We start from the raw sequence: 27410 nt of genomic DNA, 5'->3' as shown, positions 1-27410 counted from the left end.
CAAAGCAGATTGGAATAAATTCAGATATGTGAGTCAAGTAAACCTAGAAAGAGTAAATATGGATGTGCATATAGATGAGTTAAATTCAATAATTTCAAAAATAATAATAGAAGCAGCAGATGTCTCTATTAAAAAAATTAGATATCTGAAGGATAAGAAAATTGTGCCATGGTGGACAAATGAATGTAAAGAAGCAATAAAGTTGAGAAATAAAGCATTTAAGGTACTAAAACAAAACCCAATCTATAAGAATTTAATTGAATATAAAAGTAAACAAGCTATAGCAAGGAGAACTGTAAAAAATGCAAAAAGAGAATATTGGAGAAACTTTTGTGGGACAATAGGGAGAGAAACAAAGATAGAGAAAGTTTGGAGAATGATTAAAAGAATGAATGGTAAAAAGAGGGAATTTGATTATCCTGTACTGAAAATAGAAGATACTGACATCATAAGAGATGAAGATAAAGTTGAAGTATTGGCTAAAACATTTAATAAAATTCATAGTTCAAATAATATTGATGTAGAAGGAAGAAAAGGAAGAGAAGATACAAAACTTAAATATAAAGAAATAATGAAGGAGGATGAAGAAGTAAATAATTTAATGAATGTGGAATTTACAAAAACAGAGTTAAATTATGTACTCAAGAAGATAAAAAATACAGCGCCAGGAAAAGATCAAATTTGGTATAAAATGATACAGCAACTCAATGGAAAATCTAAGGATATAATATTAAAATTGTATAATAAAATTTGGGAGGCAGGAAAATTACCAATGAAATGGAAAGAATCCATAATTATACCCATAGCTAAACCAGGAAAAGATAACTCAAAACCAGGAAATTATAGGCCAATAGCTCTAACGTCAAATCTATGTAAAATAATGGAAAAAATGATTAATAATAGAATAGTGCATTATTTAAATAAGGAAGGATATTTATCAAAATATCAAAGTGGGTTTCGAAAAGGAAGGAGTACAAGTGATCCAACAATATATCTAGAATATGAAATTAGAAAAGCACAAGTAAATAAAGAAAGTGTGGTGGCAGTGTTCTTTGATATTGAAAAAGCATATGATATGATGTGGGTAGAGGGATTGTTAATCAAATTATACAAAATGGGAATCAAGGGAAAGATATTTAATTGGATTAAAGATTTTTTGGCAAATAGGAAATTACAAGTTAGAATTGGTGAGGTTGTATCAGGAAAGTATGTAGTAGAGAATGGAACACCGCAAGGAAGTATTATAAGTCCTGTATTATTTTCAATAATGATAAATGATGTATTTAAAGATCTTGGACAGGACATGGGATGTTCACTTTTTGCGGATGATGGAGCCGTTTGGAAGAGGGGGAAGAATGTTGAATTTTGTGTAAAGAAATTACAGGAAGAAATTTATAAAATAGAAAAGTGGGCATTTCAATGGGGATTTAAATTTTCAGTTGAAAAGTCAAAGGTAATGTTATTTACCCAGAAAAAAACAAATAAAGAAATAAAATTAACATTATATAACCAAGAGTTGGAGCAGGTAAAATGTATAAAATTTTTAGGAGTATGGTTTGATGAAAAATTAATATGGAAGGAACACATACAAAAAATAGTGGATAAGTGTAAGAAAATCTTGAATATTATGAGATGCTTAGTAGGTAGTGATTGGGGAGCAGATAGGAAATCTCTAAAGCATATTTATGTAGGAATGATTAGAGCCAATATAGATTTTGGGTGTATAGTATATGGATCAGCTGCTAAAGCACATCTGCTTAAAATAGATAATATCCAACATCAGGCTTTGAGATTATGTACAGGTGCATTTAAAACAACACCAACAGCAGCATTAGAAGTTGAAATGGGAGAAATGCCATTAGACTTAAGAAGAACATATTTGGAAATTAGTTATTGGTTGAATCTTCAAGGAAATGGTTATGACCATCCAAATCTGGAGATATTAAGGCCATGTTGGGAAAAAGAAAAGAAAGAAATGAGGAGTTTTGGATGGATGATAGAAAAGAAACTGAAAGAGTTTAAGATGGATAAAATAGAAATTAGTCAATCAATAATAACATCAATCATTCCACCATGGGTACTACCAGAAGTAAAAGTAGATATGGAGTTAATGGAAAAGAGACAAGATATATGTAGTAGTATGGATAGTAATTCAGTACAAATACATTTAAATAATTATTATAAATATTTGCAAATTTATACGGATGCATCAAAAATAAATGAGAAAGTAGGAATAGCATATGTAGTTCCAGAATTCAACATTAAAATAGGAAAACGATTAACAGATAATTTGTCAGTATATACAGGAGAAATGATGGCGATATTATTAGCCTTACAATGGGTAGAGGAAATAAGACCAATTAAAACAATAATATGTTCGGATTCAAGCTCTGTATTATTGAGTCTAAAAAATAATCAAACAGATAGTAGAACAGATATATTAATGGAAATAATGCATACAGTTTTTAGAATTCAGAAGATGGGTTTGGTTGTGGTATTTGTGTGGGTACCAGCACATATAGGAGTGCTGGGAAATGAGATGGCAGACAGAATGGCAAAGAGGGAAATTAAGAATCCAATCAGTATCATAGTTAAAATAAGTAAGTCTGAAGGAAGGAGTATTGTTAAGGAAAAATTGATGAAAACATGGCAAAATAGGTGGGATAGGGGGAAAACAGGAAGATGGTTTCACGAAATTCAGAAGATGGTAGGAGAAAGAAGCCATGGACGAAGAAATAGGAAGGAAGAGAGAGTGATAACAAGATTGAGATTTGGGCATTCAGGACTTAACTTTTCACTTTTCAAAATTATAAAGCATAAAACTGGAAAATGTGAATATTGTGGAGAAGATGAAACAATAAAACATTGTATTTTGGAATGTAATAAGTATGAAAATGAGAGAAGGGCTATGAGGAGAGAATTTGAAAGAATAAAGGAAAAGTTTGATCTAATAGATATTCTGAGGAAGAATATGGGGAGTAAGCAGATACAGATAATTATGCAATTTTTAAAGAGAACTAAACTGTTTCAAAGAATATAATTATAATAAAAGTATAAATGTGAATATATACATAATAAAGGGGAGTAAGATATAAAGATGATTAAAGGAGATTATGGGTTTGAATAAATATAGATATTTGTGAGTATAAGGTAGGGAAAATGTCTAAGAAAATAGCATAATATAGGTGTAGGTTATTATTTAGTCCATGTTGAACCACACTCCATACTGGTAGGTGGCGGTAATGCTGCTAAAAGTTTGTTGCCAACCGCCATTAAAAACTAAAAAGAAGAAGAAGAAGAAGACAACTCGTAGCGGCAGTGGAAGAAATGTCCGGGTTTCTGGAAACATCATCCGCAGATTTCATAGAACAACTGCAACAAAACAAAATCCTCTCTGCTGCTTTCAACCCCAGAGTTCGACTGCGCAGATTAGGTTTGTTTATACATAATTCTTCTGTTAAGTGTGATTATGTTAGTTAGTTTGTTGTAGCTATGTGATTTAGCATCTTTCGAGGAACGTGTGTGTTGTAGCCCACATGCTTTTGTACTGTGGCCGCTTTTCACCCATGTAGAGACCAGACGTCCCCGATTTCCGATGAGAGTCCTTGTTTTGGACGGCCTTTCCCCGGAAACGTCCTCGATTTTCGCGTTTTATGAATGCGTGCCGACTGTTATTACGGCAGCAGGGTACAAAGCGCGAGTGAGCATGTTGCGCCCAACAGCAGCTTTTACGGTAGCTGCTCGCGCTTCTGTTAACCGTTAACTTAACGTTACAGACAGAGAAGAAGAGCTGAGTAGTGATTGGAACAGTTCTTTTGAGTGTACTGAACCCATAGAATCAGTTCATTAAAATGATTTGTTCACCGAATCCTTCAGTTCACGTAGTATATTCGTGCAGTGGGCGAGTGAGTGACACAGCGCCACTTCCATCACAGTACTAAGCAAACGAATCTCTCCTCAGCGGCAGTTCTGTGTGTGCGCATGCGCGAACCATCAGTATGTTTAATGAACGAATCACCCCCAGAGAATGAATGAATCCCTCCCCTGCCCCCTCTGACAGACTCCTCTCTCTGTGTAGCCGAAGTTTATGAGTCACACAAAACTACAACAGCAAGCAGCACGTTCACTAAGCGTAAACGAGAGTCCTATTTATCTCTTATTAATATTATTGTTAAGGCTTTATTGAGGACGTAGAGCATCTGATCTATCCTCCTGACTACCGATATTTGAAATTTGTCCTCTGTGAAGGACATTTGTAAACCTTAATATCTCTAACTCACTTCATAGTACTTAATTAATTCTTTTTTTATATCTACAAAAGACATTTGGGGCTTTTCAATGGTACCAAATGAGAAAGGTGGGGCTAATTACCTTACAAAGATTGGGGATTTGTAAAAAAAAAAAAAAAAAATGATGATTAGACTATTTTTTTTCCTGGTAGTCGGGAGACTATAGGAAAGATGGAAATAAAAATTGCAGAGTTTATCCATTAATGTAATAAAAGAAAGGCAGGGAGATTAAAAAAATAAATGCATAACAAGTTCAAACAGCTTCAAACTTATTTATATGAAACAAGTTTTGATACAAAAGTAGTTTAACTGCAAATCAGCTTTATAATATTGATTTTTTTTTTTTGAACAAGAATAAATTCATTCTTGTTTTTAAAAATAATTACTGCTGCATGTTACATAATCATTCAGATCTGGCAAAAAGAAAAGTTAAAATTAAAACCCTATGAAAATTTGTACTCCTATTACGCTCATATTTATGCTTTTTTTCAGGTGATAAAAAGCTATAACCAGCTTAGATGACTCTTTGCTACAAGTTTACTTTGTTCCATGAAAGAACCGACTGAAAGCTTGATATTTTTTACCATCTTCTGGGAGTCAGTCATAAGGACTTCTGTTTTATGCTGACTTAGTTTCAGCAGGTTTTCCGACATCCAACATTAGATGTTGTTTTGAGTCGAGCAGTGAACTCAACAATAACAGAAGTGATGTATGTGTGAATCTAAAGTTATAACTGTCCTTAATGTTCATGTATTTCAGTGCTCCCTGCAGATGTTCGGCAGACGGAGCTGATTAAAGAAGAAGCTCCTGAAGAATGGAGGCCTGGTGTGGTCCAACAGGACCAGCAGGACCCAGGGACCCTCCACATAAAGGAGGAGGAGGAACTGTGGACCAGTCTTGATGTAGAGCAGCTCAGTGTGAAGGAGGAGGCTGATGACACAAAGTTTTCCTGCACTGCAGTTCTTTTGAAGAGTGAGGATGATGAAGAGAAACCTTTCTTCTTACAGCTTCATCAGCACCAAGTTAAAGATGGAGATCTTCCAACCAGCAGCTCAGCTGACCAGATGACAGCAGCAACTGGTGGAGAGGACTGTGGAGGAGCAGAAACTACCAGGAACCCAGATCTATATATTCATGATGATGATGATTCCAGCCCTTCAGAGACTGAAAACTCAGGTAGACTATGACTAAGACATGCATCTTAATGACTGGTCACAGATTGTGAATGGAGGAAACAGGAAAGAGGATAATGGTTTGAAATGAACTCAAATTAGCAAACAAAGTTTAGAGAAAATTAGCTCAGATGAAGGAAGCACTGTAGTTTGTAAAAAAATATGTCAGAATAAATTTAAATAATCCTACAATTCAAAGATGACGATAAAATCATACAGTTAAGCTCACTAACATTGTCGAGGGAACTAAGAAATAAGGTTGGGGAAGTCCATTTTGCTAGTATTAGAGTTGGGAATTTATTTGTTGTGAAAATTGAAAAGCAGCTAAACAAATAATCACGATAATATCTGCAGAAACAATGTGAGAGAGATGTGGATTATTGGAGAGAGCAAACTAACAATGGGAGTGAATACGGGGATTTTAATAGACAAAGACTTGGAGAAGCTTAAACTGAGTATTTGTTAGCTGGTGGGATTCAAGAGGCATCTGATGGGTACCAGTGGGCCAAGTGGGCTACAGCCATGGCTGTTGCTGAGGCAAAGGCTGGGTGTGGCAGGAGTTCGGTGAGGCCTTGGGTAGAGACTCTCGATCGGCTCTGAGAAGATTCTGGCAAACGTTTGGGCGGCTGAAGCAGGGGAAGCAGCACTTTACTAACACGCAGGGTTTCCCCCAGAAAAGAGGTTAAGCCCGGTGGTAGGTGGCCGATCGCTGGCCGACCGTGATTTAGTAAAAAAAAAAAAAGGTTTAAAGTTGACAGGAAAGTTGAAAATATGGCTATTTATCATGTGATATTGTAAGATATTTGTGCCAAATATTTACACAACTACAGTTTCACAAAAAGGCACTTTTGAAATACTTTTTTAAACAAAAATACAATTAAAATAAATACAAATTGTTTGCACCTAATTTAAGTCACATTTACAAATAAATTAAATCAGCATAAATGAAAAAGTGCAAACAAGGCACCAACACAACTCACTCAACTCAACACACTCATGTCAAGGCCAATGAATAACAACAGAGAACTCTGAAAAATAGAGAGATGCTGTACTGTGCTTTTTGTGGCACAGGCTGCATGTGGGATCACTACATGTAACAACAAAACAAAGCATATCTAATGCTTAATCTATTTGCATAATTATACTGGTAAACAAGGATAAATTAGCACGAGTCAAATTAATATTTTCACTAAGTACAAAACATGCTTACCATATAGGATCTTGTAAAGCCACCTGCTGAATTTCGGCTCAACTAACCGTTTTTGGTTAAACTCGATAATGTTTATTGCTAACTCCAGGTAGCTGCAGGCGGCTCGGCCTCAGGGCTCATTAGAGTCCCGCAGGGCTCCACGGGCAGGCCGGGGTGGAGGCGTTTATACTTGACGCTTACGTCGGAGCAGTTTTCTCCGTAAAGACGGGGCAGTACGCTACGTAACCAGTGGAAATACGGTAAAAAAGAGAGCAGATGGTTGTCACATCAAATATGGCTGCACGTATTCAGGAGGAGGAGGTGTTGTGTTTCTGGCTGTGATACAGAGATGTTTAAACTTAAAGCATTCAGTTTGACTTTCATTGATTCATTTACTTATTTGCTTTGGTTGTGATTCGCCCATCATAGAACTAATATTTCTATAAACACTCCTTTCATCGGCTGCAGCAATAATCTCCTTCCCTGAGTTTTGAGCCGTTTGATTATCTTTGTGATCTCTCACAGAGGGATCATATAAATGCTGATACAGGCGAACTAGCTCCACTAGAGTGCGGCCCGCAGTGCGCGGTCTGGGCCAAGTTACAAAAGGTGCACTGCGCGGGACCTTCGCGCAGGGGTGGGGACAGTGCGATTGCTACACTGTTGGTGCGCGCACCCTTGCGCGGTAAGCTAGATAAAGGTAGCCGTTTTGGTAGTGCGGGTGGAAAAAAAGGTGTATAAAAAAATTACGTATTTATAATAAACAAGTGGAGCATAGCCTGGTGGCAGGGGCAGCAAAGCCTGGCGGCACGCCAGGCTTATGATACACCGGGGGAAACCCTGAACACTGTATAGTAGAGGTGGGGTGCTGCTGACCTCAACCACTGATATTGTCAGGTAGTGGAAGGAATATTTGAAGGACCTTCTCAATCCCATGAACACCTAGTTTCAGCAGGTTTTCTTACATCCAGCATTAGATGTTGTTTTGAGTCAAGCAGTGAACTATGTGAAAAATAAAGTTTCAACCTTTATAACTGTTTATGTGTTTCTGCAGATGTTCAGCAGATTATACTGATTATAGAAGAAGCTCCTGAAGAATGGAGGCCCGGTGTGGACCAACAGAACCCAGAGACCGTCAACATAAAGGAGGAAGAGGAGGAACTGTGGACCAGTCTTCATGTAGAGCAGCTCAGTGTGAAGGAGGAGGCTGATGACACCAGGTTTTCCTGCACTGCAGATCCTTTGAAGAGTGAGGATGATGAAGAGAAACCTTTGTTCTTACAGCTTCATCAGCACCAAGTGGAGGAGGGAGATCTTCCAACCAGCAGCTCAGCTGACCAGATGACAGCAGCAACTGGTGGAGAGGACTGTGGAGGAGCAGAAACTATCAGGAACCCAGATCTCTCTACTCATGATGATGAGTCCAGCTCTTCACAGACTGAAGTCAGTGAGGAAGGTGAAGATGATGAAAAATTACATGATCCTGACTTTCATTCCAAAGACTTATCAGACTCTGGATCAGATCCTGAAGACAGTGACTGGATGAAGTCTGAGACAGGTAAAAACAGTATCAACAAGTCTCACAGTTTATCTGATCGTGGGAAGCAATTTCACACAACACGTCATTCAAGAACAATGTCTTTAAGAGGTTTGGTGAATAAGAAATGTTTTAGAGAGAAGAAATCTAGAGGCTCAAACAAGAAAATCCAGCCAAGACAAACAACGTTTAGTTGTGATGAGTGTGGAAAAAAATTCTGTGGAAAGTCTGATCTAAAAAAACACATGAGAGTTCACACAAGACAGAAACCATTTGCTTGTGATGTTTGTAAAAAAAGGTTCTGTCATAAGTCAGTTTTAAACACTCATGTTAGAATCCACACAGGAGAGAAACCATTTGCTTGTGATGTTTGTGGGAAAAGGTTTGGACAAAAGTCAGGTCTAAACACTCATGTTAGAATCCACACAGGAGAGAAACCATTTGTTTGTGATGTTTGTGGAAAACGTTTTGGACAAAAGGTAGATTTAAACACTCATGTTAGAATCCACACAGGAGAGAAACCATTTGTTTGTGATGTTTGTGGAAAACGTTTTGGACACAAGTCAGGTTTAAACTACCACATGAAAGTCCACACAGAAGAAAGACCATTTTCTTGTGATGTTTGTAAAAAAAGGTTTTTATCCAAGTCAAATTTAAAAGTACACATGAGTGTCCACACAGGAGAAAAATCCTTTTCTTGTGAAATTTGTGGTAAAAGGTACGGACAAAAGTCGAGTCTAAGCTCACACAAAAAAATTCACATGGGAGAGAAACCATTTGCTTGTGATGTTTGTGAAAAAAGGTTTATACTCAAGTCAACTTTAAACCAACACATGAGAATCCACACAGGAGAGAAACCATTTCAGTGTGATGTTTGTAGAAAAAGGTTCAGATGGAAGGCAGATTTAAACAATCACATGAGAATCCACACAGAACAAACATTTGCTTGTGGTATTTGTAAAAAAAGCTTTTTATCCGAGTCAAATTTAAAAGTACACATGAGTATCCACACAGGAGAAAAATCATTTTCTTGTGAAATTTGTGGTAAAAGGTACGGACTAAAGTCGAGTCTACGCTCACACAAAAAAATTCACATGGGACAGAAACCATTTGCTTGTGATGTTTGTGAAAAAATGTTTATACTCAAATCATCTTTTAACAAACATATGAGAATCCACATAGGAGAGAAACCATTTCCATGTGATGTTTGTGGAAAAAGGTTTGGATACAGGTCAGGTTTAAACTACCACATGAAAATCCACACAGGAGAGAAACCATTTGCTTGTGGTGTTTGTGAAAAAAGCTTTTTAGTCAAGTCAATTTTAAACACACACATGAGAATCCACACAGGAGAAAAATCCTTTTCTTGTGAAATTTGTGGTAAAAGGTACAGACAAAAGTCGAGTCTAAGCTCACACAAAAAAATTCACACGGGACAGAAACCATTTGCTTGTGATGTCTGTGAAAAAAGGTTTATCATCAAATCAGCTTTAAACATACACATGAGAAGCCACACAGGAGAGAAGCCATTTTCTTGTGGTGTTTGTGAAAAAAAGTTTGCACTCAAATCATCTTTAAACAAACATATGAGAATCCACACAGGAGAGAAACTATTTGCTTGTGATGTTTGTGGAAAAAGGTTCAGATGGAAGTCAGATTTTAACAATCACATTAGAATCCACTCAGGAGAGAATCTATTTTCTTGCGGTGTTTGTGAAAAAAAGTTTGCACTCAAATCATCTTTAAACAAACATATGAGAATCCACACAGTAGAGAAACCATTTGCTTGTGATGTTTGTGGAAAAAGGTTCAGGTGGAAGTCAGATTTTAACAATCACATTAGAATCCACACAGAAGAAAAACCATTTGCTGGTGATGTTTGTGAAAAAAAGATTTAAATACAAGACGTATTTAAACTACGACATGAAAGTCCACACAGAACGCAAACCATTTGCTTGTGATGTTTGCAAAAAAGGTTTATAGTCAAGTCATCTTTAAGAGCACACATGAGAATCCACACTGAGAAACCATTTGCTTGTCATGTTTGTGGAAAAATATTTAAACGAAAGCCAGCTTTAAACAAACACATGAAAATCCACACAGGACAGAGACGGCTGTGAATATTAAAATATGTCCCAGCAACAAAAATCCATTAACATTGTAATAAATGTGTATAGAACATAATGATTTGTACGCTCAGTAATGCGTATGCATGCGCTAATGCGTCTGAAGCCTCATTTTTAACAAACAGACACATCCGACGTGCATGCATAACCAATCACCCGTGAGCGTAGAGAGAGCACGCACCAAAAATCAATTTTCAACCAAGTCCAAACTAAAACAAATATCCGCATTTGCTAAATGCTCTCACCATGAACATTGTAACCAGGTGCTCTCTTCAATCTGCTGAGCAGCAGGTCATCAGAACCCGGCCTCACAGGGTCAGGAGGTCGGTCAGAACTGAGTTTTGGTTTAGTGGAAAATATCAAGTCAGATGGTTGACTGAGAGTTTGTGCTGTTGACCAAATGACTTAAGCTGGTTGTAGTTTTGCATAGTCTGTAAATTAGATTTTTTTTTTTTAAATGATGTGAACTATAAAATACCTTTGAATCTCTACCTTTCTGTGCCTCTTAAAGTTCCCTTTTGTGACATATTTGTTTTTTACTAGAAAATAATGTTTAACTGTTTTATAAACTTATTTTTTCAGAAGCTACCTGAGGCAGGATTCCTATAAACTAAACTGCAATAACTGAGAGATGCAAAAAGTATTAGAAGTTAAAGGGATAGTTCAGATCTTTTGACGTGGGCACTTATAGTCCTGCTGACCACTAAAGTCACTTTTACACAGTCACGTTCACACATACACACCAATAAGCAGCTTGAGGGCAACCTGGGGTTCATCATCTTTTCCAAGGGTACTTGTGTTCTGAACTATCCCTTTAATATTTTCTTGGATTTTTTAAAGATTTATGTCCATGTTACAAAACTATCTTTAAAGTTTGCTTTGATTTTATGTAAAAATTGTAAGACAGAGTGTGAAATGTGCTGTTGTCTGTATTGTTTTGTGGTAATGTTGTAATTAATTTGATTTTCTTTTTTAAAGTGTAAATTACAAGTAAATCTTCCCAATACCAACATTTTTTCCTCACATAGTCAAAATATACTATCGTGAATAGAACATCCTGGCATTTCTGTTGTGATCAGCAGCAATGGCAATTATCACGAAGAGGAAACGGGATCACAACATCCTGCTGGGAAACCTGCAGTGTTTACTGTCAGAACTGTATTCACCCCTGTTCTCATCAACACGTTTTTGTTTGACAAGAAGCCGTCTTATCTGACATGTACACGCGTTGGACATCATGGAAATCCATGAAGAACCTCAAGTGCTGATATTTCAAACACTGATCATTCTGTCAGTTCTGTAAAACAAGAAGTGTTTGATAAACGAATGATTCACCTTAATGTGCAGCTGCATGTCGTAGTAGTATATTTTTATTTAAACTGTAAATTTATCAAACATAAGTTGTTTTTTTGTTTGGAGATAGCTGTATAAGACACATTTTAAAATTTTAGCTAGATTTTAATACCATGCACCATTTTTATGAGTATTTTTAATGATAATGTACATGTGTGATGATATATTGTGACTTTTTACATTTTTTAAGTTTATATAAATAATTTTCAATTTTTCACCAACTGTGCGAGTTGAGCAAACTCTTTTTTTTTTAATTAAAGGCCTTTGTTTTAGCTGGGGAGAGGATCAGGAGGAGGGATTTGATTCTATGTGGGAGGGCAGTTTTATGAATCCTCTTTCTACTCTGTATTTAACCAAATAACCTCTAGAGAGCGCCATTTCTTCATTCATTGAGCCCCTCAAACCACTTTTCAGAGCACATCCTGTTGTACTTCCTATTTACTCACCTGGTTGTTCAGCCATGCAGGATTAAACTGCACATCTCTGCACAAAGTCGGGAATGTAGGCTTTGTCATTATAAAGTGTTTTAAAGTGTGTTTTATGACTTATGGCTTGTTATTTACACCAAGAAATAAGTTGTGACAAATGTCAGTAATGAATACTGCATGAAACCGCTTTAAGCTTTATGTATACTTTATATAGATACACATATTGTGACCAACAACTTTTACAGAGAATAAAAAAGTTAATACATCTATACTGCCCCCACTCCCTTTCTCTCCACACACACACACACACATACAGACACTCACAGGGCTGTAGAAAATAAAAAATGTGCCCTGACCACAAGGCTTTTTTTGTATTTTACAATCGCATAGAAAACTATTGGTGTTTTTGACATCAATTATATTATCATCATTTTATCATAGTCATCATCATCCTTAACATATCTACTATAATCTTTATTATTATCATAAATAAAACCATCTGTCTTTTATCAGTCATGGCTTTTGAGCGATTTTGTCACAGTTATTGACCTATATTCTCTTCATCAATATCAAAGATCTTGAAATAATTCTGTTTAAGGCTTTTTGCAAAGAAGACCCCAAACTTCATCAGATGCAAACTTGTTACACAAAGTGTGCATATTACAAGAAAGAGACAAAAACTTATACAAGATATATACAAACATAACTTAATATGTTGTTAAACATTTACAGGGAGGAATAAACCATTTCACAAAGGAAAAATAAATACACAAATTATACTTGAATATTAGGTTGTAAAGAGGGGACACAAAAGCAAGCAGGGGTCTTTAAGAGTACAAACCGAATGCAAACAGATCACAACAATACATCAAGCTTAACTAGAGAGAAATAAAAACTGGGGAAAAAAGCTTAATCAGACTGGTACCTATTGAGCTGCTGCAGAGCAATAAATCAAACCCAGCTTTAAGACTGAAAAGACTTCCTGAAATAAAAAGTGCTTTAAAAAAATTCTAATCCTTAAGATCTTTAAGAAATCGATTCTTATTTTGGGACTTTAATTTTTTACTGTGAGCTTTTAAAGCTTGTTAATGTTTTTGAGTAAAATTAATATTGCAATGGTAAATAATAATGAATTATCAGAGCGATCAAACTCCAAAGCATGAATTCCTCTCACACAACAATCCTGAACACATGTGTATTGGAGCACATACAAGGTTTTCGCCTGTGCCCCTGACCTTGAAATCAATAGGGATCATCCCAGACCCATGAGGTCCAGCTGTGCAGTTGGACATTCCTACTTGCATTTTGTTGATAAACAATGAATTTTTTAGTTGAACAATGAATCTTTTAGTTGGTCAATAATACCAGATGTGGACTTTTAAAGTTTGGAAATGTTATTTTAGTCTGTTTGATCTTCATTTTTTATACTATGATTGTTCTTTCTGACAACAGTTTGGTTTATAATGAATACAGTTATTATTTATTCCTCATCAGCCTCACATGAACAGCCGGTAAGTGGAAGGATGTCAAGAAAAAAATGTTCTTACTGCTCTTAAGCTCAACATTCCCAACTACTGAGGCTACTTAAAATTAAAAGCCCTTCAAGCTTTCATAGTAAAGCCATAACAAATTGGTGCTGACAGCAACTGGTTACCAAATATGTACAAAATATTCCACTTTCTGAACTCTGTATCACGTTGTGTGTTTTGCACAGCGGTGGAACAGGGACCCATCAGGGTGAAATGAAACTCTGCGTACAGCAACTTAAACAACGTGAGTTTGTCAGGCTTTAACCAGTTGCTCTTTTGCTGCATTTGATCTCTTGGTGAGAACTTTGCCCAGTCAAGAAGTTCTGAAATCTAAGGATTAAAACTTTAAGTCCAAAAGAAAACCAGGTTAAATTTGAAGCCTCAGCGAAAGCACCATTGCCCTTCAGCTAAAATAAACAAGTATGCACATTTTAAAAAAAATCTTTGCTTCACACACACAAATAAATGAAATCAGCCCAGCTGACTCAAGATTGTAATCCTCTGTTATGAACCTAAATCTTTTTTTTTTTTTTTTTTCTGAGGTTACTCTGAGCAGGGCACCTGGAGAGAAAAATTCAGCACCAGAATGAGATGAAGCTCCGGTCCAGCTGAGATTTTACTGCACTGACTGAACTACCGTGCTTTAAATGTGTCCGTCTTTCTCCTCTTTCCACCCCCATGCTGACAGTCATCCATCTAAACTCTGATTATTTTTTTTTTTCCCATAAAGCACAGTGGAGGGAACACTTGCACCTCTCATGCACACATATCCTAGATGCTGCACAAAAGAAAATACACAAACACAAATATATTGGCTTATATTAACTCACATGCATGCATGTGCACCTGAAACACAGCAGTTGTGCTTTAAGGAGACACAGAAACATGTTATGATCATGAGTGGGGAGATGGAGGAGGGTGGATGAGATGAAGAAGACACAGACAGGCTGGTTTTTGCTGCTCCATTTAAGAACCAAGTCCATGTTTTTGGATTTCCTGAAGCTCTGCTGTCCCCTCAGTAACGTGTGGCGTCTCTCCCACGGCTGTTTACCAAATGTGTAGGAAAGAAACCGAGGTCAGGATGGTTGTTTCTTCACAGCGTGCTGTTTATGTAAACTGGAGGAGAGAAAGATGGAGGTGCTCGGAGCTTCGACGTGATTGTCCCTCTTCACTTCTTGTTGGCGATGCGCCTCTTCCTGGTGGCCAGCATGTCGTAGAAGGGGTCTCTGCTGATGCTGGCCCTGAAGAAGCCAATCAAAGGACAGCAATAAAATAAACACAAGAGAGGAGGGTCTCAAACAGCTTTGATGTGGAAATGGAGGCACATTTATGCAGACCCCTGCCTTAACTAGATCAAAAAAAAAAAAAAGAAAAAGAAAAAGTTTGCGCAGTGACCCAGTTCGGTTTCCATGGTTTCTGAAGACAACCCCCCCCCCCATCCCAAGTTTTTCCTCCAATTTGCTGGAACCTCTTACGAGCTCCCTCTTCCAGAACTCTGCCAAGAACGCAGTAAAAGATACAGTCCCACACTTTCCCTCTCACTCCCCTGCAGGTTTACTCTTCTGAATGAGGGCAAACAATGGAGCTCGAGATTACCGGCTTTTAATCGTCCCTCTGCTCCCCTTTTTTTCAGAGCGATGGAGAGGCAATGAGAATCAAGAGCCAGTGAGTCAGGAAGCCAGCTGAGCTCCACTGAGAAGCCCAGTTTCATGGCTGCTAAATCACGTTAGCACCAGCACAAAGCAAGAACAGGCTAAACCCCCCGCTGCGGATTTCTCCAATTCCCTTTGTAGCGCCACACGCTCAGGAAAGCGTCTGCATGCAATGACTGTACCGCTCTTTCTGTGTCACTTCAACAGCCCAGTTTCATGAAACAATAACTCTACTGTACAATGATCAAAATACAAGCAAGGCTGCCATGACTAATGCAACATTTTGCTCCTTTTCAATCTTTGAAAACATAAAAAAGACCTGACATTTGTAGCGTAATGAGAAATCTAAAAATACAACACAGTACAGGCAAACTAATTGTTCCAGCATCATGTGAAACTGCGATTGTGACTAAAGCAGCAGATAGCGCGTTGGCTCGACGATCATCTCTCCTTAAAATGACAGGGAATAAAACAAATCTTAATTTCCATAAAAAGCTTTTCATCTCCCCACAACCAGAGTTCTCTGACCCCCTCTGGTGCAACTCAAGCTGTGGTTCGGTTCAATCAATCGTTGCGAACGAATCGACCCAGTTTGGATCTCCTGGACAAGTTTCGCTTGTTTACATGATCTGTCCTTCATCGATTCCAAACTGTTTGCTTTGTTTTGATGGTGTAGAGTGAGGAATATGAGGCGCTGCATTTCATTATTGTATGAAAGTGCTCTGTTGTGCTGAGCCAAGTGTCTTTGACATTGCACCATTTTCAGTGCAGGCAATTATACAACAGTATTTAGGTCACAAACAGCATATCATAACTGTGCCAGAGATTTATAGTATCCAGCTTAATGAAACCACACTTTCTTGATTTTGGAAATGAGATTATCTTTTTCCAGAACTTTTTAATGCAATCTTGCTTCATTTCACAATGTGTGTGTTTCTTTGTCTGTTTGCAAAATATCTCATGAACCACCGGACAGATTTTAATGAAACTTTCAGGAAGTAATCATTAGTTGTACGTCTACAACTGATTAACTTAGCCAACACAGAAAGGGCTGTAATTTGGTCACTTTTACAGAGATTGAGCTAAAATCTGGTGTGGCAGTAGGTGGGCGTCATCCCAAGGAATACTACATTTTAATTATAACAGTATTTCTTGCAAATAATTTGATGACCTATAAATATTCAAAATCCAATAATAATTTGCAATTCATGCTGAAGCTTCTGAAGTTTTCATTTTCTAACTTAAATCATCATCATCATCATCATCATCAACTCTGAGTGGAGTGTGTCTATCCTTTGTTTAGATCCTTGTGGGTCTTCAGGTGGGCAAAGAAGACAATCCTGGAGACGCATATTTTCATTCAACGTGGACATGGGTGAGTGATGGTGAGCTGAGGTTGGGCCAATCAAGTTATGCTTGATTGCTTATAAATCAATCAAATCCAGACAGAAAAGATGAGATCCTCGCTTTTTTTTTTTCCTTTGCCCATGTCACCATTATTCCTCTGATGCAAGACTTACGAAAAATGTCTTCATCACGAGGTCCAAACAGAAAATGCTGTAATGTTTTGATGTGTTGCAACAAAACTGTAGAATCTCCAAAACTGAGCCAAATCTCAAACTCTGAGCAGCTTTTCAACCTTCAGAGAAATCACAGCAATATTGACTCTTGTCTTTTCACTCTGTAGTTGGAGGCTTTTAAAAGAACAACAAAAAAAGTGCTTTTAAAATGAGGGAAAACCTGGAATTCCACCTGCCTGGACTGATCAAATCAACTTTTGTTATTTACTCTACTTCATCCGTAATAAAAAATGAAGTAAAATTCACAAATGATCACGTTACAAGCAGTCTTTGCCGCTGGTATTAAGAGGATTCTTACTTGATAGATTTAATCCACTCCTCCTTCTCCTCGGGCGTGGGCGCTGATATCCTGTAAACAACATGGTTGCCCTCGACAACACGCCCATCCGCCTCCGTCTTGCAAGCTTTGATCACCTGCCCTTTGTGATTGGGATTGTACAACTCGAAACAGTTCTGGAGGAGGGGGCAGGCAGCAGATAATCAGCTTTGGCCAAGAACTAGTTTTCTAAACGCATGGTGAGATAAATATTAGAATGAAAGCTTTGGTCTCTAATGAGGCAACACTCACAGGCTTCCTGGGCTCCTCCACCTCCCTGATGCTAAGATTCTCCAGTGGGATGATCCCACGAGGCTCCTTGTCCTGCAGGAGGGAAGGAAAAGAGGCAAAAACTAACAAGGAGGAAGGAACACAAGTGAATAAAAATGAGAATTTATTTGGAAAGTAAGACATCAAATGGTATCAAAATTTAGAAGAGTAAAAACGGAAGAAAGAAAAAACAACAACTCAAAAGATGAAAAGCAAATAATCAGACTGAACTGTGAAGAATAAGTGGGGGAAAAAATCCACTTTGACATGGTGTGCAGGCTTTGAAATCAACCTTGTGTCCTCCCCTCCACTTGTCCTCGTGCTCCAGATAAAGGATCAGATAATGTGTGCACGCAGCAGTCAGACTGGAGGACGGGACATAATGATAGCATCCTGAAGGATAATACCAGGTTAAAGAGAGGACGCTGCTGATGCTGCAGGAAGGAGCTTTAAAAAAAAAAATGGCTCCGAGAACAGTAAGAAACAGACATGGGATGGGGTGATGTTCGGGATTCAGTGACAGAGGAAACAATGTGCTAATTTAATCATCAATAATTTATAAAACAACAAACCAGGACTGTAAGTCTTGTTCATTTTGGACACAAATGGACATGACAGGACAATTGAAGAAGATATATCTTTTTCTTCCTTGACAAAAATTAACAATAAAATAGTTGAAGTAAAACAAAAGTGAGAAAATTCACTTTCATGCATCACCGTTTTGAGAACTGAGGAGAGCAGTTGTTGTATCTTTGAAAATGAAACCTTTCCTTATTTGTGCTTGATAGTAAAACTCAGCTGACTAATGTCTTCATGTGCTTATTTCTTTAATAATATATTAGGTTTGTTTTCCTAAGTGACATTTCCAGACAGGCTTGTTTAGCATGGTCAAGAAATAATTCAGATTTTTTGAAGTGGGGTTTTGTGAAAGCGTTATGAACAGTTAACATCTTACCTGCTGTAGATAGCTCTTAGGAATGTTTTAGTTTGGAGAAACATAATTTAATTCTGACTGAACTGATGAGCTAATGGCTAAAACAACTTCAGTGTCAAAAGGTTTTTTTGCTTAAATGCAAACACTGTCATTAAATTCACATAACACACATATCGACCTAGATTTACCTGTATTTGCAAAGACAAATAGCAGCAGCAGCTAGATGTAGCACTTGTGGTGGAGCCTAAAATGCTTCTGACTTGAATACCATAATATTCCTCATGGAAAAACAATATAATGTAAAACTAGTGAAGATGTAAATGTTTATAAAATAGGGTTTGCAAGAACCATAATGAAATGCCTGAGACTTTTTTTCTGATGAAACTATCTATTTTTTTATATAACAAAGAAGTGACAAAAGTAAAAAAAGACCCAAAAAGAAAACTGCGATGGTTTGTGGACGAGTGGTTTGTGTTGATCAAGAGGCTTGGTGGAAGAACGACCAGTGTAGCAAACTTAAACCGTTCTTGTCAGGGTTCCTGTCCAGGCTCAAGCTGCTGATTACAATTTAAAAACAACCCAACTTCCTGTTTTTACAATAAGAAGGAGCTTCTCATAAATATGCCTTTAGAGGTTTACATTCTCAGTGTTGGACTCACTGTCGTGTATTCGAAGTAATAGAGGCAGTTGTCCGTCAGGATGAACCACCTTCTCTTCCAGGTTTTCACTCGGCCTCCTGCCAGGAAGAGAAAGAGGAAACAGGAAGTGACACGATGGCTGTAGTGACAGACTGGCTGTCTCCTGTCAGGAAGAAGGAGCAGGATGCGTGGCGCTCTTTAAAGAAGCCAACGGTCATCTACAGAGTTTTCCTATTCTTCTTTAAAATAACATTATTACTTTAAATTAGTTCACGTCTGTAATTTAATTTCCTCCATCCACTAGAACATGTCACATAAACAAAAATAATGATCCACGTGCAATGAAAATGAAAAGTTAATTAGTTTCCTTTAATAAACCACATTTTTTCAGCTATACTTACTTGTCAAGTTGTTCTGCTGTTGGGAAGTTTTAGTCATAAAACTATGAAAGTTGTAAGCTGGCATTGGAGGTAATTTGTCAAATGAATCCATACTGAGATGTCATTATTATTATTTTTTTTCATTATTGTTTTGTCAAACACACTGCAGAAGTCTGGAGTTTACAAAAACATAAAACAAGACTCCTTCTAATAGATATTTTAGGCTGCATCTTCCAACATGTTAGTTTGATTCTTTGTGTTTTGCTGCCATTGTAGGGATAAAAGCTGAAGTGTTAAACAGATTTTAGGAGAATACTGTAAAAAATATGGTCTTTTACTTTGACTTTCAGAAACTTGCACTCGAGCCGACAATTACAATCTAACACCCGGATCTCTCCTAACTTCAAGCTTAGTTAAACGATGACTCAAGCAGCAGATAAATTATTACTGACTCTGCCGATTCTTTTTTTTTTTTCAGAGCCACAGGATAAAAAAAGGAGAAAACTTCTGTGGCTCTCAGGAGACAGGAGCAAACTCAGAAGCTGATATGAACCCAACGTGGCACTGAAAGAACCCCTGAAGGACACACGTTCACACACACACACATAAAACAACAATAACCAAAGCCCAGAGCGAGTTAACCGCCTCACATGTTAACTTTTGCAAAAGACATCCTGGAAAACAGAGATAAAGACTGGGTATAAATGTCCAACACGCTGGTTTGAAGCAGATTTCAGCCCTTGGCAGGGAAATGCAGAGCACTGAGTTGGAGGAAAAACACCAGAGATGGAAAGTTCAGACTCAGAGGAAGCTCTCTTACTGCTGTCCCACAGACTGTTGCATGAAAAACAAATCAAAACATTTAGAGTTTCTAACTACGTGTCCGCTGACTTAAATTTCTAGATTCTACTGCTGCACTCCCATTTTACGCAGGCCACACGTAATTACAAAGCTCTGGGCTTCCTTACATACCAAATACTCTGCTTGTTGAATTAGCATGGCCAAATTTCTGTTCTGCATAGAGAGATTACCTAAAAAGACATTTATTCCGCCGCATCCTCCAGGGTTTATTTTTAGAGAGTTAAATTAGAGCTATCGTTGTCAGAACTGGTGCGGGAAATGGCTCCGAGGAGGCTCCGCGCAATAATGTAATCATGTTAGCTCTGTGAGCCACAAAGAAGCCGTTTGCCTTCGTGAGCTTGAAGAGGCCACAGAGACGTTACACAGAGTCAGAAGAATGCACAGGTCAAAGCCAGGTGTGTGTGTGTGTGAGAAAAGTGTGTGTGAACACGGTAATAAACTGAACCACCTGCAGTGAGTTCGCCCTTTAACCCACGACAATGTTCAGGCTGCTAAACATTCCTTATATCCAAGGATAAAACTCGATGTGTTGAAGAAAGGACATAAATAATAAGATGCGATAAAAGAATGTAGCGGCTGCTGAAGTGCGAAGTGATGAAGTGAGGTTCTGATCAAAAACAGATGGAGTCAGTAAGAAACCAGGAAGAAACTGCCTCACACACAAACTCATATTCCTTCTCTAAATGCAAAATGCTCCATAATCTAAAAATAACGCACAAACTAAAACAATACCTCATTTATCATGTGCTCAATTGTTTCTACTAGAACTGCACACGTAGGAATGAATAAAAGAGGATCCCATTCTGGTTGTGGAGCGAAAAAGAAACTTACAATATGCATCTTTTTTTTTAATGCCAACTTGCCCATTAGCGAAATATCTCATAAACCACTGGATGGGTTTTAATAAAATTCTCAAAAGATAATCACTGGACATACATCTACAGCTGATTAACTTAAAGAAGGCTGCCACAGCTATTTGACCTCAGCCAACACAAAAATGGCTCTAACCTCGTCAAATTTACAGATATTAAGCTACAACTTTGTAATTTCAACACATAAGACGATCCTAATCCAAAACTCTGGCATAAAAGGTGGTGTGCAATATGCATTTCTTTAAGGAATGCTCAGCCTTTAATCTTTTAGGTGATTTTAAAAAACGCAACACTACGACTCAAACGGTAAAACCATTCGACTTCAGTTCGTCTAAGTTCACGTCAACAAGCAAAGGAATTTCTATGCGGCTCGGAAACATGAATCTGAGAATGAAAGTCAAGCCCTATTAATAATAAAGCTGTTCGGGCACTGTGAATAAGAATTTGTAATTACCTTTTAAAGTCCTGACTACACTTTACAACTGTACACAATAATGCAGGGGAGTTTTTTTACAGCTTAATTACACAAAACAAACTGCCTATAAATGTCCACCAGATGTGCAGTAGCGTACAACTAATATTAGATGTGTGCTGGAGCCATGAAAGCGCGATTAAATTACAGCAGATACTACTTGTTCTCCGGCAGACATAAACACTTTCAAACACATGAATACCTCTGTGAAGGAAGCTGCGTTGGTGAAGGAGCCAACTGATCCTTCAGCTAGAATAAACTGGACTGGCGATGCAGCCCTGAGGCTGTTTATAAAAACGGACAGAGGAAGACTTTATTTCCTGAGGAAGCTTCAGTCTTCAGCAAAATGTTGCATATTTTCTATAAGTCAGTGCGGTTTTCGCTGCAGCGGCGGAGCCACCGGGTCAAAGACAGAACTAATGCTGCGTCTGCAGCTGAGGACAGCAGGACACCTCATAAAGTTTCCTTTTCCATGTTTGATTTACACAACACCAGGCAGGTCATTTCAGTGCTGTGGCTGATCACTATGAGAAGATGTCACCGCACATTTTTCTCACATTGTCTTGTTGTCGTACCAACACGACAAGGACAACTAGTATAAGGTTTCTTCATTTTTATTAACAGGTGTGGAAATGTGTTACAGGAAAAAAAAGCTTCATGTTAAGATTTTACCATTACTGTATGTAGATAAAAAAATCTAGTGTTAGATAGATACATTGGTACTTTTATTTGTCTTGGATCAATTATTTCATATTATATATTAAATGATTGAATATTATGATATCTAATACTAACTAAATGATTTAAAACTGTAACCTTGTTTAGCTGCATATACCATAACAGCAACACTAAATTTATTTCAACGGGGATACATGAAAAATCTCTAAATCATCGTTTCACTGAGATCATTCTGTTGAAGACTCGATGCTTCATCTCAAACTAACATGACAGAAACCTATCCAGCAGCCCTTCTGATAAAAGAAGCCAGAGTTGTAGCGCACGTAAGTGTAAACTAATTAACTTATCCGGGATGTTTTAAATTCTCCCAGCAGCTGAATGCAGGAAGACACTAACCTAATTTAAGCAGCCATCCTTCTCTGTCTGGGTTGAAGAACGTGTGCGTCAGGTCGTTCCCGTCGTCCTCCGGGATCTTAAAGGGTTCGCTCTTGATGCTGTCGTATAGATTCTGAAAGAAAAAGGAATGAGGAGCAAATGTCCTGAAGCAGAGAAACCTAAGAGAACATTCAAACTGCTGAGAGCAAACATTAGCCCAGACTTTAGATTAATGAGGCTTTAAGAACAACTTTAACAAATTCTGCTTTCGTTTTAAAACGTGAGAGGCACTGATTCACACCTCAACAACTCTGGAAAGCTGTGAAAGTTTTAAATAAAGGTGTTATTTTTAAACATCAATAGATCAGGATGTTCTAATGTTTTTATTTTCAAAATCTCTTTATAGGATTATGAGCTACAATGCCTCAGTTAATGGTGTTTGACTCTGTATGTAAGTGCTGAATCCCATGTTTTACATTAAACAATTACCTGCATAATGTTTCAGAAACACAGAACACTGATACGTTTGTCCAAGTAAAACAAACTAATTAAGCCTCACCCTGAGTAGCTCCTCTGGGAGGTCCCCCCCCTCATTGATCCCTCTGTTCATGGAGATGAAGCGCTCCACCGGGGGCTTGTCTCTGACGTTGGGGTTGTGGAGGCTGGTGTTCAGCATAATAATGGCAAATGATAGGACGTAGCAAGTGTCTGCGGAGGAAATTTCACACAATGTCACTGGGAAATTTTCCCTGCACCAGAAGCCCATGTATATAAATGAAAACAGTTGTTTTTCCTGCTTTAAATCGATCTTTTATTCGAGAAATAATAAAAATATTGTTGATCCTACAGTGCTGCGTGTTGTTTAAACTATCAAAATGACTATTCATGAACAAAAAACATCAGTAATGATGTAGGATTTGTCACAAAATAACACATCCAATAATTCATCATTGAATTTAACATTTTGTTGCATAAAAATGAGGATTTCATCAACAAAAAGCCTTATTTTCTGACGCACAGAGTGCTCTGAAGGCCAAGCATCTTTTCAGCCCTACAAACATCAATGATCCACGGCTCTAACGACTGAGCATCATAACTCCTGCTCACCATCCTCCACCTCATCCATCCACCCAGTCGACAGCCTCTGTGCTGGAATTTATAAGCTTGTGCACTCTGGTCCGGGAAGATGACCAATAACTTAGTCTGGGTGTGTCATCGCTGCACCACATCAATATTCATGACCCGAGCTGTCACCTGCATCCTCACTGAACTCAGGAGCAGCAGACGAAGCACAAAGAGCCAAGGCTGCACTAACGACCACTACTGATCGGAGATCAATTCTATTACCACTGCTAGAGACTGATGACACTGATTACACTGATTACTACACAGAGAAACACGTTAACTTTAGTGGAAAATGGAAGAAATGTCACATCAGGTCGAGTGAAGAATTAAACTAGTAACCTTGTCGACCAAAGTTAAAAACAAAGATCTTCACAACCTGTTGGTGCTCAGGTGTTATGATGGTGATGACTCTCAGCTGCTATCATACCAACGTTTAGCTCAATATCTGTAAAACTGACAGAGTTATAGACTTTTTTTTTAGAGTCTGCTGAGGTTGGTTAGCAGTGGTGGCCATTTTAAATCATTCAATAATAACTTTAAGAGTTTCATTAAAATCTGTTCACTGATTCATGAAATATTTTGCTAACAAACAGATAAACAGACATGAGTACACAATAAACAAACTGTCTGAGAGTAGATGTCTACAAAGTAAAAATAAAAGCTTTTTTAAGGAAAATCTCTGCTTGTGGTCACATGTCCCACAAACATGTTCAAACTGGAAGAAGAAGAGCCTTGATCTAAGTCTGTGGTGGTCTTTCTGGCACAAGGTATCTGTCCAGTCTGTTTGAGTCATTAGTCTGCTGCAGTGAGTGTGTGTGTGTGTGTGTGTGTGTGTGTGTGTGTGTGTGTGTGTGTGTGTGTGTGTGTGTGTGTGTGTGTGTGTGTGTGTACCTGTGGACTGAAAGACGCCGGGATTGCACTGGCAGTACCTGGAGGCAAACGCCTCCATCATGCGATCAATCTTCTGGGCTTCACCAGGAAGTCTGAAGCTCCACAGAAACTGCCTGCAGCACCAGAGAGAGAGGAACTATAATGACATGTCATGAAGTATTGATATGATGTTGCAACCTCATCATTTACTGTCAGTTACAACTTAAATTATACGCCTCAGATACTTTTTACACATCAAAAAGAGACAGAATATGAATGGACGTGACTTTATTTGCAGGGTTTTTAACTGTTACATGAATCACACTGAGCAGTTTATTTACTGTAACATCAACAGGAGCAGTTTTGTCTTTAATGGGACAGCAAAAAAGAACAGAATAAATGAAGGCTGAGGCAAACCTTCCAGGGTTTAAGTGACTTATAGAGGCACATTAGAGAACAAAAAACAAAACAAAAGTTTGGCCACTAATGGTGAAAATTTTTATCACTGAGTGAAAGATGATCTAAATTCTCAAAAAGCATGAAGTGAAAGAAGTTATATTAGTGCTACATTTAATAAGACGTTATAAAAAAAGAAGGAAAATGGCTCAAGGCAAAAATTTGTCAGTCTTTGCTTAAGCAGTTTCAGATTTTGTTTGGGCAGAGGGGCCTTTTTATTTTTCTCAAGCAAAGGGCTTTAAATTCTGTTGGTATTTGTGTTGCAACCAATGCAAAATTAAAAAAACAAAATAAGTTTTTTGATAAAAAAAAGAAAAGACTTCAAATTGATGGTTAAAACTCCAGAACTTTTATTAAACCATTATTTTCTCCTGTTTGTTCTGCATCAACCATGTCAATATTTAGAAGATAAGTCAGCTGCTCGGAGGAGGTGGATTTGAATGTGAAACAACAAATGGTGTAAATCTGCTGATGCCACAATAAAAGACTAGAAAATCCTGTTTAATAGTTTTATAAACTGATTCAGTATGAGCGTTTTTTATTCCAAGTGGTCATCCTAGACAGTTTTCTCCTTTGTGTCTATAAAAGCACAACCATTTAACGTTAACCGATTTGTCTTTTTTTTTAATTATTCTTATCTCACCTTAAGGCTTGAACAAGGTTGAGGTCTGCAAATTCATGAAGTTCCACAAATGCCTGGAGGACCTTGATGTTAAATTCATCTCTGTAGAAAAGCAGGAACACGTGTCACAACTTTAAATATTTACATGTCAAACAACAGAAGACGTAAACCCTCAACTGTTTAATTTTTTAGAAATTCATTTCAAATCCTGCAGCCAAGTTGCTGCAGCACCTTCTGCTACAAAGCTGCTGAGCATCAGTGTTTTGACAGTGCCGGTTCTGACCTCTGTGCGATAAAAACCACATGTCCCCCAAGTTATTTTAGTGGCACCGTTTCCTGTCGCTGCTCTGCTTCATAAATCCAGACTACAGACTTCCTGGAGCTTTAAGGCCGAGTCTGAGCTCAGGCAACGCAGATTTGACAGAGAGGGTGGAAGGAAAATGGAGGGAAATCTTTGAGCTCACCGTTCCCCTAAGTAGTCCCCGATGACTGTTTTGTTGAGCCCTTCGCCTTTGTAGAGGAACTGTGCGATGTCCTCTGGGGTGTTCTGGAGAAGATCGTTCTCCAAAAGAAACTGTATTCCCTGTTAAAACATTACACTGCATTTACCAAATGTGGTCTGATTTAAGAACTTTGATGAACAGATTTGAGTTATTTTAAAGTTTAAGTCAAAAAGTGAATAAAAACTTTAAGAAACACAACAGGAGTAGTTTTACTGATTTGGACACACAGTTCAGGATCTGGTCTGACCTTTTTTGGATCCATGTTGAACTTCTTCCTTCCCATGGCAATCTGTTTGTTTCTTTGTGATGTTTTGCTGCAATTAAAATTGGGGGAAAAAAAGAAAGATATTTTTATCACACGTCAGCAAGGTGTGGTGCTGCACCAGGCTGTTATATGTAGGTCAGTATGTGAGGCATTTTCTTACACTGTTTATTTTACCACTCTGTCAAACAGAGCCTGAGTTTGTAGAAGCTTTAGTCTGAAAACTGGTTGCATGTTAAACACAAAAACCTGTGATTCTGTGACAAACTACTTGTGTACGTTGTGGATCCTTTCTGCTGCCATTTAGAAGAATATTTCCATTTTAATGTTAAGCTTCTTACAAACACTCTGCATGCACCCCACAGAGAGCGCCACACCTTTACGTTTCAGTGGATGATCTCAACACTCCCCCGTGCCCAAAATACCCCCCCCCCCAAAAAAAAAAGGATTAGCAGCTGCACACCTGAGACAAACAGCCTGCCATCACTCCACCTCATCAACCAATCACAAACTGCCTCTAAGTACAGACTGTTTGGTTAACATTTATTTGAGAGTCTGTTCCCCTTTACTGTTCAAACAAATGATGATTAATACGTTAACATACACACACACCACAAACACATAAAATGACAGCTGTGAGGATCTCTGCAACTGTGGCTGTATTTGTAAAAAACAAACAAAAAGAAACGAAAGAGGGAATAATAAGAGAAATATTCTACTTTTTAAAGTTTTTAGCATGAGTTATGCCCTAAAATACTTCAACAGAAGTAATAAATCAATCAAACAGCTGCAGCTGATCCAGAACGCTGCTGCTCGTGTTCTCACTAAAACCAGGAAGATAGAGCACATAACACCAGTTTTAAAGTCCCTACACTGGCTCCCTGTAGCTCAAAGAATAGACTTTAAAATACTGTTGTTAGT

General features: G+C 37.9%; 2 protein-coding genes across 2 annotated transcripts in view; one reads left to right on the top strand and one right to left on the bottom strand.

Annotated features, from left to right (window-relative positions):
• Positions 1–3295: 3295 nt before the first annotated feature.
• LOC108239232 (zinc finger protein 271-like) lies at positions 3296–11887 on the top strand. The gene is made up of 3 exons (XM_017421818.3): positions 3296–3433; positions 5049–5465; positions 7705–11887. Exons 1-3 carry the CDS (start codon positions 3328–3330, stop codon positions 10083–10085), a joined length of 2904 nt encoding a protein of 967 aa, XP_017277307.1. The 5' UTR covers positions 3296–3327; the 3' UTR covers positions 10086–11887.
• A 2255-nt stretch (positions 11888–14142) lies between these two features.
• cyth3b (cytohesin 3b) overlaps positions 14143–27410 on the bottom strand; it is a 33651-nt gene continuing 20383 nt past the window's right edge. The window contains exons 4-13 of the mRNA XM_017421857.3: positions 26475–26541; positions 26189–26307; positions 25746–25826; positions 24668–24780; positions 23211–23359; positions 22673–22784; positions 19035–19111; positions 17424–17495; positions 17154–17308; positions 14143–14864 (exon numbers count right to left, since the gene is read on the bottom strand). Coding sequence (XP_017277346.1) covers positions 14792–14864; positions 17154–17308; positions 17424–17495; positions 19035–19111; positions 22673–22784; positions 23211–23359; positions 24668–24780; positions 25746–25826; positions 26189–26307; positions 26475–26541 — 1018 coding nt within the window. The 3' untranslated portion in view covers positions 14143–14791. The remainder of the gene's footprint in view (positions 14865–17153; positions 17309–17423; positions 17496–19034; positions 19112–22672; positions 22785–23210; positions 23360–24667; positions 24781–25745; positions 25827–26188; positions 26308–26474; positions 26542–27410) is intronic.

The sequence above is a fragment of the Kryptolebias marmoratus genome, linkage group LG12 (assembly GCF_001649575.2).
Source record: "Kryptolebias marmoratus isolate JLee-2015 linkage group LG12, ASM164957v2, whole genome shotgun sequence".
Taxonomy (NCBI): Eukaryota; Metazoa; Chordata; class Actinopteri; order Cyprinodontiformes; family Rivulidae; genus Kryptolebias; species Kryptolebias marmoratus.
The sequence above is the reverse complement of the archived record's forward strand: the minus strand, read 5'-3'. Positions and strand labels throughout refer to the sequence as shown.

Excerpts from the sequence above, each read along its gene's own strand:
- LOC108239232 (XM_017421818.3), top strand. The coding sequence starts at position 3,328 with ATGTCCGGGTTTCTGGAAACATCATCCGCAGATTTCATAGAACAACTG. Across the intron at positions 3,434-5,048 it reads AGTTCGACTGCGCAGATTAG|TGCTCCCTGCAGATGTTCGG; the intron begins GTTTGTTTATAC and ends CATGTATTTCAG. Across the intron at positions 5,466-7,704 it reads TTCAGAGACTGAAAACTCAG|ATGTTCAGCAGATTATACTG; the intron begins GTAGACTATGAC and ends GTGTTTCTGCAG.